Source organism: Carcharodon carcharias, chromosome 17 (genome assembly GCF_017639515.1).
Source record: "Carcharodon carcharias isolate sCarCar2 chromosome 17, sCarCar2.pri, whole genome shotgun sequence".
NCBI lineage: Eukaryota > Metazoa > Chordata > Chondrichthyes > Lamniformes > Lamnidae > Carcharodon > Carcharodon carcharias.
The window spans coordinates 116840385-116854472 of NC_054483.1; the positions used below are offsets into that span (position 1 = coordinate 116840385).

Here is a 14088-nt window from a genome sequence, read left to right on the forward strand (position 1 = left end):
TCTTTTTCTCACCCCATTCTTAGCTTCTCCAACTCCAATGTTCCTCAAGCTTCTTCTTCCTCTTCCTCCTCACTCTGATCTCTGCCATTCCACCACCTTTCCCTTTCACTCACTGAGCCAAGCACAAACCCTTTAGCTTCTGGCTGCACCTGGGATTCAAGGCACCAGTGTATCTCATTAACTACTCACCTGATTTATAATGCATGGTTTATAATACATCATTTCTATGCAAGAGCCATCACTTTCTTACCAGATAAGAGTATTATATGTCTGTTCTCTGGTGCTGAATTATACAAGTGTCACTGTTTGAGATAACATGATTATCTGGTTGTGCTTGATACATACATGGATAGCATAAAGCTATTATTTATATACTTATATTTAAAATGCAAGGGCCTGAGTGAAATCTTTGGAAAGAAAGTGAAAACTATGGTTTTACGTTATGTGCTTTCTCTTTCTCCACTGTTTCCTCCTCCTCCTCCCCGAATTTATGCTGAGGTAGATTCCACAGGTATCTTTCAAACCCACCTAGACACTTAACTGTTCTTCATGTACAAGCCTTCAGATTGAGGTCCAGTAGCATGTTTAATCATGGGGGTGGATGGTTTGACAGACAAGCCAGAGACTCTCCTAACCCATTTCCATACACTTATGCCAATGGAATAGAATCACATGCAGAAACCTTTGCCTCCTAGCCTAAGAGTACGAGGGTCACATGTCATGCCCCTAAATAAAGCTATTATTTATATAATTATATTTAAAATGCAAAGGCTTGAGAGAAACCTTTGGAGAGAAAGTGAAAACTATGGTTTCATGTTGTTTGCTTTCTCTTTCTCCATCGTTTCCTCCTCCTCCTTCCCGAATTTATGCTGAGATAGATTCCATAGGTATCTCTCACACCCACCTAGTGCTTTTTCTGAGATCCAATAATTTAGTATTAGGATTCAATCTGGTGCCTTCTAGTCATTTCAGTCCGAGCTGCAGCAAACAATGCATTCACCCAATAAACCTCTGAGGAACTTCCATGTTTTAGTTTCAATGATAAACTTCCAAAGTAAGTCATTGGATATGAAGTGCTTTCTGAAAGGTATGATAAAGCTCTAGGTAAGTACAGGTCCCTCTTTATCTCCACCTTTGCCTTTAAGGCCATTCTCAAACGCTGCCTCTTTGGCTGTTCTTTTGGCCACCCCGTAATTTCAATCTGTCATCCCACATCAAGGCCCTCATCACTCTCCCCCACCTCTTTAAAGTGCCCTGCACTCCTGTGAGCTGTGCTCTTTAAGTGCATTTTGTTTAGCGTTCAAAGGTTCCAGTTAACTTACAAGACCTAAAATGATTTGTACGCCAACAAAGCTGAGATTTTCATTTTCTAATTGCTATTAAATTGAATCAACCTACGAGCTTTTTTTTCACTGGCAATCTGTCAAAGTAGAGCCGAATAGATGTATTTAAGAAGAAGTTGGTAAGTGCATGAGGTAGAAAGGATTAGATAATAGGATGAGAAGGTGTAAGATGGGAGAAGATTCATATAGGGCTTAAAGAACAGCAGTGACCTATTGGGCTGAATGGCCTGTTTCTGTGCTGAAAATTTATCTGCTATTTTAACTTGCGCTCTGGTCGCTGGTGGTGGGATTTGCAGGTTTGCAACTGGTTAAGCTAAAAAAGCAGCCACTGCTGTGGAACTGAAACACAGGGCCTGTCAACTTGTATTGAACATCTTGCTAACCTGCCTGTTGCATTGACACAGGGAGATGTTCCGAGGACCAGTTTACAGATGGAATTTGGAGACGGTACTGCAGTGACCTACTCTAATCTCAGCTCAGTCGAAGGAGGGATCAAACACGTCTACAAGCATGGTGGAATCTATCGTGTCATCGCTCAAGCTTGGAACAGCCTGGGAAACACCCAGGCCACCCTCTTCCTACATGTAACTTGTAGGTCCATATGATAAAGATAAAACCCTGTGATAGCAAGTGAAAATGCTAGAAATATGCAGCAATGTCAGCATATTGTTTAAAGGCTGGTTTAGACTAATTGGGCCAAGGGGCCTATTTCTGTGCTTTGGGTACCATGTGCTGAATTTTACGTGCCCCCCCCGTAGGTGTGTTTCCCGGGCACGTAAAATGGCGTTGGTGCCAATCCCACCACCTTCCCACTCACCCCTACAATATGGTGATATGGTGGAGGGTGGGGGGTTGAGGGGGGGGGTGGTGGGGGGTGGGTGGGAGGTGCAGTTGGCTGGGGCGGGCACCAAATCCGGCACATTTGACCATTTAAGGGTCAACTAGGCTTGTTATCAAGCCTACTTGACCCTAATTATATGCTGCCCGTGCCATAATATGCCTGATTTTTAACCTCAAAGGGCAGGAAGGAAAGTGGGGAGGTTGCTCTTCAGGGGGGCTGCCCTTTGCTGATCATGGGGCAGCCCTCCTTAGACTGAACCCACCCTTCCTTCCTACCCGCTCCATCTCTTAAACCTACCCTCTCCTCCCCCACGGCCCTTGTCCCTAGCCCTCTCTAACCCTCCTGGCCCAAGACCCTGGAATTACCTGCCCCGGGGATCCTAGGCCTTGGCTTCCGTCTTCAGCTGATGCCCCTCATTGCTGCTGGGACTGATGGATGGCTATTAATTGGTCAATCGGATTGCAAGGCAGCTCCTGAGGGCGGGACTTCCACGCCAATGACGGGGGAAGACCCACTGGACCCTTGTTAATGAGCCCCAGGGCTGCTCGGTGTTTTGTCAGTCAGCGTCACCCCAACCTGGTTTCCGGGATGACACGCTGTCTGCCCCTCTGTATTATTCAGCCCCATATAACTCTAGAACTTGGCAATCTTGTTATTCTCACCCGTTTACTTTTCCTTCCATTCTGGATCCTTTTCCTTTTTCCGATACTTTTTCAAAATGGCTCACTTGCGACATTATAGAGTGAGGCAACTTACGTCTATCCAGCTCCAGCTTTTCAAAGTCTCCTTGCAGCCTGTTAATCTCAAACTGCATCATTACGCAAGTAGCTAGGACATGTTTTCAACAACTCAAGATTTGCCTCTTTGTCATGCCACATCTCAAAACGTGAAGCTGTCTTTTGTCTTCCTGACATTAGCTGACCTCACCACCAGCACTTTCTGTTTTTAGCTTAGGTTATTAAAGCAGGTTTATTTGTGGAATTACACAGCTGGAGCTGTGACGCACAAGGAGAATAAGAGTATGGCTTCTTTAGACACTTGAATAGTGCTAACGCAGGCATACATTTGAGTACAATTTCACACAGTTCAGACGTTTGAGGAAAGAGCAAGTTCAGGTTGTTACCGAAGCCAATCTTTCCTGGGCAGTTGGAGATAGAGGAACCGATCTGAATATTCACCGCAGCTTTACCTGCGATGCAAGAAACCTGTGTGTCTATTTGCAGAGCTGGCAATCTAAATACTGCGCAGCACCCAGCACGTTACCTCCCCCCACCCAAATAGAAATAAGCCCCAGCTTTTAAAGTTCTCGCGAATGCTCTCCACCCTAAATGTCTTTTTCCCTTCACCAGATTCTGGCCACCTTGCTGTACATTTCTAATATTCTCTGCTTTTGTTCCAGTAATCTTCATTTCTCCCTTTGGTACAGGTTTGAACGTGTTTCTGTCCTGTGTTTTAAACCGGTTGATTGTGAGAGAATAATATTCCTTCATTGCGATGTAACTTATAGAAGAATGCAGAGCAGAAACTTAGCCCTTTGGGTAACTGGAACAAAGGACTGAATTTAATTACCACCCCCACCCAACCCACCCCCACCACTCCACCCCCACCTCCACACCCCCCCCACCCCTCCACCACCTCGGCATATTTGAAGGTGGGTGGGGGTGGGGGGTGGGGTGCTCATAAACTAAAAGGGGTGGCCTGTCTGCTGCCTTCCCACCCACCTGACCTGTCTCCCATACGAGGGTGAGCGTGGATGGTATCAGGCCATCCTCCTGTCCTTGGGCCTATGGAGGCCCTTAAGTGACCAGTTAAAGGCCAGTTAAGGGCGTCATTCTGCCTCAGCTGCTGCAGTACATGCAGCAGGGGATGGACGGCAGCACAGCAGCTTTCACTGTGCAAGCTGCTGTCGGGCATGAAGGGAGGCACCTCCTTTGGCAGGGGGTGGGGGGTGGGGGGGGGTGGGGGATCACCTGAGTCCATTTGAGGCACCACCTTCCCCCCCCCCCCCCACCCCCCCAGCAAGAACATATCCCCCCCTTAAGCCTTCCCACCAGGCTCTACGACCTGCACCCCACACCTATCCTGTCTCATCATACACCACCCCTCTCCCCCCACCCCCCCCAACTTTAAGCCTTCCACCAGCCCCTGTCGTCTCCCCTCATCGGGGTCTGCCAGCTCGCAAGACAGGCCCATCCAAAATTCCCAAAGTCCCGACGCTACTTCTTCAGGGACAGCCCGTAGTCCCAGCAGTGGCCACTACTCGAATCGGGCGCTGTTGGGACCAAGGAGCTGCCAGCCGATCCGATTGGTCAGGAGCTCTCGAGGGTGGGACATCCTCCCAGAGGGTGGGGGTGGGGGGGTGGTGGTGGAGGTGGAAGCCCCAACTCTGAATCAATCAAGGCTGCCTCCCAGCAGAATGTTGCTGAGGGGCGATCGGGTTTTGGGTGAGAGGGCTGACCTTGGGCTTTTCGGTTTGGTTGTGGGGGGGGTGGTGGTGGTGGGGGATGGAGAATACACCCCTCCCCCATAAAATCCAGCCCAGCGATTCAGCTTTGAGGTGAAATAAGTTCATGAATTGCTGTCAGATTTTGTTTTAAAATATGCATTTCGCACTAGTACTTTAAAGATGGTGTAGCGTACAATTGCGTTCGGGGTGCATGTGCTCGGGCAGTTAAGATCTCGGATGTGGGTTCAGGCTCAAATGTACCCACGTTAGTCGGCTCATGACATCAAGCAGAAATGGAGGGACTTTTTAAACAAGGAGGGAGGGAGAATCTAGAACTCTGGGCGGAATTTTGCCCTCGATGGGTGGGCGGGTGGGCCCCACGGGCTCGGCGGTCTCCCACCGGCTCGGCATGCAGACCGCCACCAAAACAGGGCCTGTCGCCATTTTGAGTGGGCGGGCCAATTAAGGCCCCTCCCCCCCACAGCGGCCTGCCCGACGGGAAACGCTATGCGCTTCCTGTGCGGGGGAGGGGGAAGGGTGGGGTGGGGGGGAGGGTGGAGGGAATCCCCAGCTGTCAGAGTGCGCTGTTTCACGCATGCGTACGATAGAGCGCACTGCTCCCTGAGGCAAAGTCCTGTCTCAGGGAGATTGGTGAGAGGTAAGTAAAGTCTAAAAATAGATAAGTATTGAAATTATTAACATGCCCCCCTTCATGTGACGATGTCACACGAGATGGGACACGTTAATAATAAACACATAAAATTTATTAAATGTTTAAAAATCGGACATGAAGCTTCATCCCGCCAGTGCATGAGGTTTCATGTATAATCAGGAACCCGCTGGGGCTCCTGGCCTGTCCACCAGCCTTAAGGTTGGACGGGCAGGTCTTTAATTATCTTAATTAGCCTGTCAGTGGCCTCAATTGGCCTTTGACAGGTCGGCGGGTGGACAGCTGATTTCGCTGTCCGCCCGCATTCCTAAAAATTTAAACGGACCGGGATGACATCAGGGATTCCTCCCGATGTCGTCCCGCATCACTTTCCCCTCGGTGAGCCGGCCCCGCCCCCAAATCGCCAAGGGGAAAATCCTGCCCAATGACTGGACCAAAGCAATCTGGGCAGAGAACATAGAAATTGCTAGAAAAAGAAAAACCAAATCCATCTATTTCACCTCCTGTCATCCAGATAGTCACACAACACAATGATAATCAACCACTGCTATGAAGAGGTGCTTTAGGCTAAATAATGATATTCAATCTATCAGCTGGAAACCTGAATAGAACTTTTAAAAGCACAGAAACTGAAGTGATTTGAAGACAGCCCAAGATGGCTAACCCCAATTTGCATTACTATACATTCCACATTCCAATTCATTGGATGGGAGTCAGTCTGTTTGCAAAATCCATCAGAGACAATGACTTCAGGGGAATGTGAAGGACTGACATCTCCTGTCTCATTTCCAAAGCATCTACAGCAATTATCTGAGGTATTCAACTGGTGGAGATGGGCCATTAACACTAATTGCTTGGGCAATTGGACCCTGGCTAAGTTCGCTTTCAGACATGAGCTAATCTAGTCCTTTGCAATACATAAACAATGTTTCTTTTTTTGAAACCCTCTGGCAGTTGGAGAAGGATGGTGACATGACAAACCAACCCTTTGTATGTTTTAAGCACATGTTTTCTCAGAAAAATTGAGGACAAGCAGCTTAGGGAGAAGATCTGTGTGGGGTCCTTCCTGCCTACCTTTTTCTCCATCCTACCTGTCCTGTTCCCTGACTGTGATCATCCATGGATGCCTCTGCTGCAGACAAAGATTTCTTAAAATAATTCAACCCAGTACCACCTTCTTCCAAAGAACAACTGTCTTTAAATTGGAAACAACGAGACCATTGAATGCAACCTGAAGCCAACCAAGTCACCAAACTACAGAATGTATACTACAAACTACAGAATATATACTTCTACTCTTTTTTAATGGACTCAACCTTGACCAACTTATCCTTCCTCATTCTGTAGTCTGTGGCTGTTTGTATGTGAACTTCATTTGAGCATGTGTGTGTTGTGCGCATGTGTGTGTGCGTGTGTGTAAGTCTTTGTATTTTATGATGTTACTTAGATCAGATTAAGAATAATAAAGCTAACCTCCTTCTTTGTTAAATTCAAGAAAACCTGTCCTATTGGTTCTTTTATGATCACAGCACATAAACAGTTAACTACTCACTGAATTGGCAAATATACTTTTTCAATGAAAAAAACCTGTTGCAGTTAAATGAGGAGAGGGCAAAGAGGGGAACCATCTGACCCTTCCTCACCAGGTTGTAACACTAAACTTAGCAATCAATCTCTCTCAATTATTCACCAACAGACTCAAACATGAGGTAAGGAAATCATTCACACACACGCGCACACACACACACACACACACACACGTACACAGACACACACACACATAACCCCTTCTTCACAGAATAACACAATATTCCCCAAAAATATTTTTAAAATAAAATCCATTCTCATATTATCTTCGCTGCTGATCTGAGTTTCTTGGTAAGCCTTTTAAACCAACATATGCCTTTCACCACTAGGACTTGGGTTTCCATCCAGCTTAGATTTGTGAAATGGAGTCTTACTGTGCCTGTAAGGTTTTGGATTTGAACAGTCTCCTACAGATTGCAGACCAATAGTGGAACATGTCACTAGATTGGGGGTCTGGCTAAGACTGGCCATCTAATTGACCTGTGCAAGAAGTGGAAAAATCATGGTTAGTGGTGGCCTTCTGAAGTGATGTTTAAGTCACTTTTCTGTGGCAGAGTAGAGGGAGCCTTGCTCTGCACCTGGCTGTATAATGCCTCACCTAAAAATGCTTGATTGGGATTGTAAGTGAAAATGTTCTAAGGGTCTGTGGAGTGGCTTCCTCTGCTCTGGAGATTATAGCCAAGAACCCCTACTGCTGGGACAGGCAATATCATGTATTCCCAAGCATATACCAGCTGTAGTCTCAGGGAACCTACTGATGTGTACACATCTCAGACGCTGATCCTATCACGCACTCCTGTTCCTCATTATATACAACAAGAGATTGATAATAAAATAGGCAACAACAAAAAAATTTTTGGCAGATAGTTTTGCTGAAAATAGTGAAGGGAAAATGGATAAAGCAGTCATTCTGGATTTCCGTGCTGCATTCTGTTTAAAATGATCCAAAAATTTTTATTTTATTTACCTTCAAAATACAGACACCAATTGGCTCTTTAAATTTCCCTAGGTTCCACTGTGACATGTCAGTAAGACATGAAAGAAATTCTAAACTGTGGAAATCAAACTTTATTCCTTCTGTTTATTTAAAAATGGACGTTGCTGAACCAAAGGATGGCTGCTAGAGGTCACGTGACTCACAAGATTGGACATAGTTTCTGGAAATTTCCAAAAGCAGTTACAAGGACAAAGAATTCCACCCTCATCCTCGTGGTATCTCACACCTCATTGTAAGAACCCATTATAATCCACAACACCAGAAGACTATAACAAAGGGAGAGATATTGAAACTCGTTATACCTGCAGAGGTGCTAACAGCCACCATCACACACCTGCGACTGTCAAGGTCCATTTCAAAAAGAATCTATGCAACAAAATTGATGTCATTTGCATATTTATTAGCTTAACATTTTAGCAGAGTCCAAGGGTCTACCAAGGCAATAACTACATGGAACAGGATCATTGATATGGATAATGACTCTTTCAGAGGCTAATGACTGGGACATTATGAGCCCCCATAAAACAAAAGCCAGCTCCAAACACCAGATAAACATCCCTTTATGAAATCATTGTGGAAGAAGGAGGTCACATTTCTTGAGTGACTGTTTTGAAATATCTATATTCAGTTAAGAACTCAGAAACAAGAAGTCTGTGATTTACCTCCAAGCTGCAAAGCCCACAGCAGGACTCCAGGTTGACCAAGCGACCTACGACAAGTCTCAGCCCCTCAAAGCCTGTTTATCTGTATGCCTCTAGCTATCGCCTGCTAAGCAGACCAAGTCCATGTACAGAAATCTCATCTTGCTGCATCGCCATCCACTTTAAAGGGACTCTAAGCTGCTACTTTGTGCCAGGAACCCACTGGAATTGGAACTGGAACTTCTGCATGAAGAAACACCACCTCGCACCCTGGACTTTGACTTTCTTTATTCTGGAAATCATGTGAGCTGTTACCAATTTCTCGGTTTTTTTTTTTACTGTTTAGTCATTCATAGTTGTAAAACTCTTCTTTTCTATCCCCCTTAATGTTTATTCGTGCGCGCGCGTGTGTGAAGTTGTAATCATCCGCCCGGGTTTGAATGTGTGAATAAACTAACCTCCTGGTTGATTCATGAAGAGAGTTTGCTACTAGTCACTTTAAAAAAATGGACTTCACAAACTGGAGGGTTTGGGGAAACACGCCACAGCCGATTAAAAATGCCTCTGCTTATGGACAGACAGCGGGAGGAAGAAGGAGCTCAGTTTTGCCTCTCCCTCCTGTCCGTAACACCTGTTTTACTTTTTTTTCAGAAGTGCAATATCTAAACTTTCCTTTATTTATTTGCTGATGTGCTGAACCCTGGTCTTCTAATGCCATGGCGTACAAAATAAGCGGAACACAGCTTGATGTTTGGTGTTAATGACAACTGAGTGAATGGATCATTACTTCATAACAAAGGTGTTGGTGACTTTCTATCTAATTTGCTGAAGCCTTGTGCTTAAAGCAGGTGGTGTTTACCTTCTTAAGCACTTGAAGAGGGAAAACACATTAATTTTATATCATCATCAATCTTCATGAATTTGACTGAACTTCTCCTCCTTTGCAGATTGGAAGTCAGATTGTTTAATGGCGAGGGTTGCTTTCATCCTGATCTGACTTCCTATAAAATCATGAAGGGTCTGGTGAAAATGGCAGATTTGTTGATGCCGTGGTTAATAGTGAGTTAGAGAGTGTGGTTTTAACCTTCTTCCTCTCCCCCCCCTCCGCCTCCACTCCTATTCCCTCCTTTGACTCATTCCTGGTCTGCCGATGTCGACAATTCTCACATTCTTCACCCAAACGCAGTGACTTTGGTGGGCTATTCAACCCAGATGGCATCACAGTGAGGACAAACATCCCCTGGCCCAATACCGCCATAGGGTAGAATTTTAACATCGGCGAGCTGGGGGCGTGGGTGGGGCCTGCTTGCCGACGTGTAAAATGAAGCAGGATGATGTCGGGTGGAACCCCCGATATCACCGCGCCCCATTTACATTTTCAGGAAGGCGGGGGCCATTGACAGGATCAATTAACCAATTAAAAGACCTGCCCATCCAACCTTAAGGTTGTCGGGTCAGCCAGGAACCCCGGCGGCAAATAGAGAAAACATGAAACCTCATCCACCGGCGGCACGAGGTTTCATGTAGGGTTTAAAAATTTTAATAAAGTTGTTCTGTAAATTATGAACATGTCCCAGCTCATGTGACATTGTCACATGAGGGGACATGTAAGGGATTTTTCTTTTCTCTGTTTTTAATATTTTTAAAAGCCGGGGCGATCTCCCTGAGGCTGCACTTAGCCGAGCGGCCTTGCTCCCCAGCGGCGATTGGCTCCGCGCCCGCCCACCATTGGGTCAGGCCCGCCCACCTGACAAACGGAAAATTCTGCCCATAGAGTCACAATGGCACAGAAGGAGGCCATTCTGCCCATCAAGCCCATATCGACTCTCCTTAGAGCAACCCAGCCACTCCCATTCCCCTGCTCTATCCCCATAGCCCTGCAAGTCTATTTCCTTCAAGTGCCCATCCATTTTCCTTTTGAGATTATTGATTGTTTCCGCTTCCACTACCCCCATCGACTGTGAGTTCCACATCACAACCACTCGCTGTGTAAAAAAACAAAATATTTCCTCACATCCTCCAACGTCTCTTGCCCAAAAACTTAAAACTGTGTCTCCTGGTCCTTGTACCATCAGCTAATGGGAACAGCTTTTCTTTGTCTACCTTATCTAAACCTGTTATTATCCTGTACACCTCTATCAGAATCACAGAATCACAGTGCAGAAGAGGCCCTTCGGCCCATCGAGTCTACACCGACACGTGAGAAACACCTGACCTACCTACCTAACCCCATTTACCAGCACTTGGCCCATAGCCTTGAACGTTATGACGTGCCAAGTGCTCACCCAGATACTTTTTAAAGGATGTGAGGCAACCCGCCTCCACCACCCTCCCAGGCAGCACATTCCAGACCGTCACCACCCTCTGGGTAAAAAAGGTTTTCCTCACATCCCCTCTAAACCTCCTGCCCCTCACCTTGAACTTATATCGTTGTGTTATTGTGAAATGGGAACACCCAGTCCCCCACCCCCACCCGCCAAGTGTCATCCCTTCATAAACAAGGTGTGGTGAAGGCATTCAGAATTACCCAACTCGGCCAGTCCAACCCTAGGACTCCTTCCTGGCCTGATCCGCTCAATACAGCATAAGGTAGTGTCCAAAAAGTGCTGTGGGTGATGTATGGGTTAGCTATAAGTGGTCCAATTACTGCAGTAGGTAACTGCAGAGCCTGGCACGGTATGTTCCTTTAAGATAAAGGAGGGTAGGTGATAATTAGGGCCACCACCACTGTGTCATCACAGGTCTCATCTGTTAAATGGAATAACGATGCAGCATTAATATTTAGATAAAAGCAAAATACCGCAGATGCTGGAAATCTGAAACAAAAACAAAAATTGCTGGAAAAACTCAGCAGGTCTGACAGCATCTGTGGAGAGAGAAACAGTTAACGTTTTGAGTCCGTATGATTCTTCTTCAGAACTAAAGAGAAGTAAAAATGTGGTTTAATGTGCATTAATATTTAAATTGCATTTGACTGATGTAATTTGTCAGCCTGTGTTGTGTGTTATAAGCTAGATAGGCCTGTTAACCTGAGAATTTGATTAAATGTTATTTGATTTTGCCTCTGACAATCTCTTAATTTTGAGCAGATTTTGATAGAGTTTTTGAACATGTTCCGAAATAAAATCATGATTGTATTTAAATCCGGTGGAAATAAATCACTCGTTTATTGAGCACACCACGTGCCTGTTATTATGTGGGGATCATGACTTGGTGAGTTTGCACATTGTTTTAGCATTTCTGTTACCTGGGTTTCAATCCAGTCCAGATTAATAGAAATGAACACCTCTTCTCTCTTAATGCAGGTAAACATTCTGCACAAAATGATTTGGGGTAGTTTTCATCTGACACGAGTTCCTGGCACAAAACTTGCCATGACTGGTTTGTGTTGAGTAAAATGGTGGGGGCAAAAATGGCGGGGGCAATATTCCTCTGAGTTTCTGCCAATGTTCCACTGTAACATTAGTGGGGAACCAGTGATCAAGAGCAGGAAGCTGCTGCAACCTCCGCCCTAACCCTGGCCCTAGCATTGCCAGCAAACATCATTCAGAAGGGGGCTGGGCCAACTGCCAGGAGCTCCCACGCCAGAGGCTTAGTCAAGACTCAGCATATCTAGGCTTGTCAGTATTTGAGGTGAACATGTGCCATCGGCAGCCATGTCTTTAACTGCCTAGGCCCTAAGCTCTGGAATTCCCCCCTGCCTCTCCCCCTCTCCCTTCTCCTTTAAGATGCTCGTTAAAACATGCTTCCCCTCTTCTACTATCTCCTTATAATGGCTTGGTACTGTGTCAAAGGTGCTATAAAGCGCAAGACTTTGTTGTTGTGAGTGTTACAAGCCTCCAAATAGATGCTTGTCAGTGCCCATGTGGGCGATCAGGGAAGCAACCTGGGCCGAGGAGGAGAGGGACAACTTCCCCCACAAACTGCCAATAAGACGGATGCTTGGGTGTTTGGGGGGGTTGAGGGAGGGGTGGTCAGTGCCAGAGAAGCATTTGTGGTGGTATTTGTGCTCAGCTGCCCCATGTTGAGTAGGTTCTCTCTCGCTGAGGACTTGGGGTGGGAGCTCCCAGCAGCTGGTTCTACCCCCTCCTGAATGATATTTGCCTTATACGTGACAGGCAATGGGTTAGGGTGGAGGTTGCACCAGCTCCCTGCTGTTGCCCATTGGTTTCCCACCGGCGTTACAGTGGGACATTGGCAGAACCTCCCACAAATTTCACTCCCGCCGTTTTATTCAGCGCAAACAAATCGTGAGACGCTTTGTGCCACAAGTTCATGTCAGCTGGAAACTGAAATTTCAGATGCTAACACTATCTGCCAGGATTGCAGCTCCCAAAGAATCTCAGTCCCTCAGTCTCGCTGAAAAGAGACTGCAGGAATAGACAGCTTAGGAAATGGGAATTGTCACACTGCCCTCCTGGAGGGCCCACTTCGGAATGAGAGCTGGGGGCATTGTAGCAGAGGGGTATTTACTTTCCGACTAACTATTATGGTGTTTGATATCTGTCAAAAACAAAGAGAAAATGCTTGGCAATGCACAGCAGAACTGCAAACCTCTGCAAAGAGGCCGAGTAGCTTAATGTTTCAGCGAGTCAATTTTGACAGCCTTTTCTCTTTGCAGAGGCTGGCAGACCTCCTGTGCATTCCTAACATTTGCAGTTATTTTAAGTGAACTTCTCTCGGCTTCATGAACATAAGATACACCACACCAAAAAAAAGGGCAATATTCTGATTACTTTTAGCTATATTACATTGACTTCCGATTTTGCTGTTGTAAAACTTGGTGCAGAGTGAATGAGAGGATCTTAAGATATTCTGTCTTCTTCCCTTCCACTCCCCAGGTCCTATTGAGCATGTGCACTTAACTTTACCGTACGTTGCAATCACCAATCAGGAGGTGAATATGACAGCAATGGTGTGGCCCAATACCGCTGGAACACTCACCTATTTCTGGTGGCTTGAAAACAAGACCGAGGTTAGTCAATACCAGCACATGGTTATCTAACAATTAGATAACAGTCAGACTTCACCACAACTGTCTGTTACCTTAGGAATTCGCTACCTCACAGAACTGTGGTTGCTCAGTCATTGATTTTATTCTTGAATGTACTCAATAGATTTTTAGATGGACACTAACGAATCAAGGACCAAGGTGATAGAACAGGAAAGTGGAGCTGAGGTAGAAGATCGGCCCTGGTACTAATGAATGGAGATGCAGGCTTGAGGGGTTGTATGACCTATTCCTATTCTAACTCCTCTTTCTTAGTTACCTGATCGAATAGTAGTTATTTTACTGGACAAGAACCCGGAGGCCTGGACTATCGATCCAGAGACATTAGTTCAAATCCCACCATGGTGGCTGGGGAATCTGAATTCAGCTGATTAAATTAACCCGGAATAAAAAGCCAGTCTCACTAATGGTGACCGTGAAACCACCAGATTGTCATAAAAACCCAACTAGTTCGCCAATGTCGATTAGGGAAGGAAACCTGCCTTACTTATCTGACCTGGTCTGTATGTGACTCCAGATCCACAACAACGTGGATGACTTTAAAATGGTCTA

At 45.8% G+C, this 14088-nt stretch overlaps 1 protein-coding gene across 1 annotated transcript in view; it reads left to right on the top strand.

Moving 5' to 3' along the window:
• The window catches only part of LOC121289704 (VPS10 domain-containing receptor SorCS1-like), a 409049-nt gene that overhangs the window by 355119 nt on the left and 39842 nt on the right, over positions 1–14088 (top strand). Inside the window, exons 29-30 of the mRNA XM_041209328.1 lie at positions 1748–1934; positions 13367–13500. Of these exons, the coding sequence (XP_041065262.1) occupies positions 1748–1934; positions 13367–13500 (321 nt within the window). The remainder of the gene's footprint in view (positions 1–1747; positions 1935–13366; positions 13501–14088) is intronic.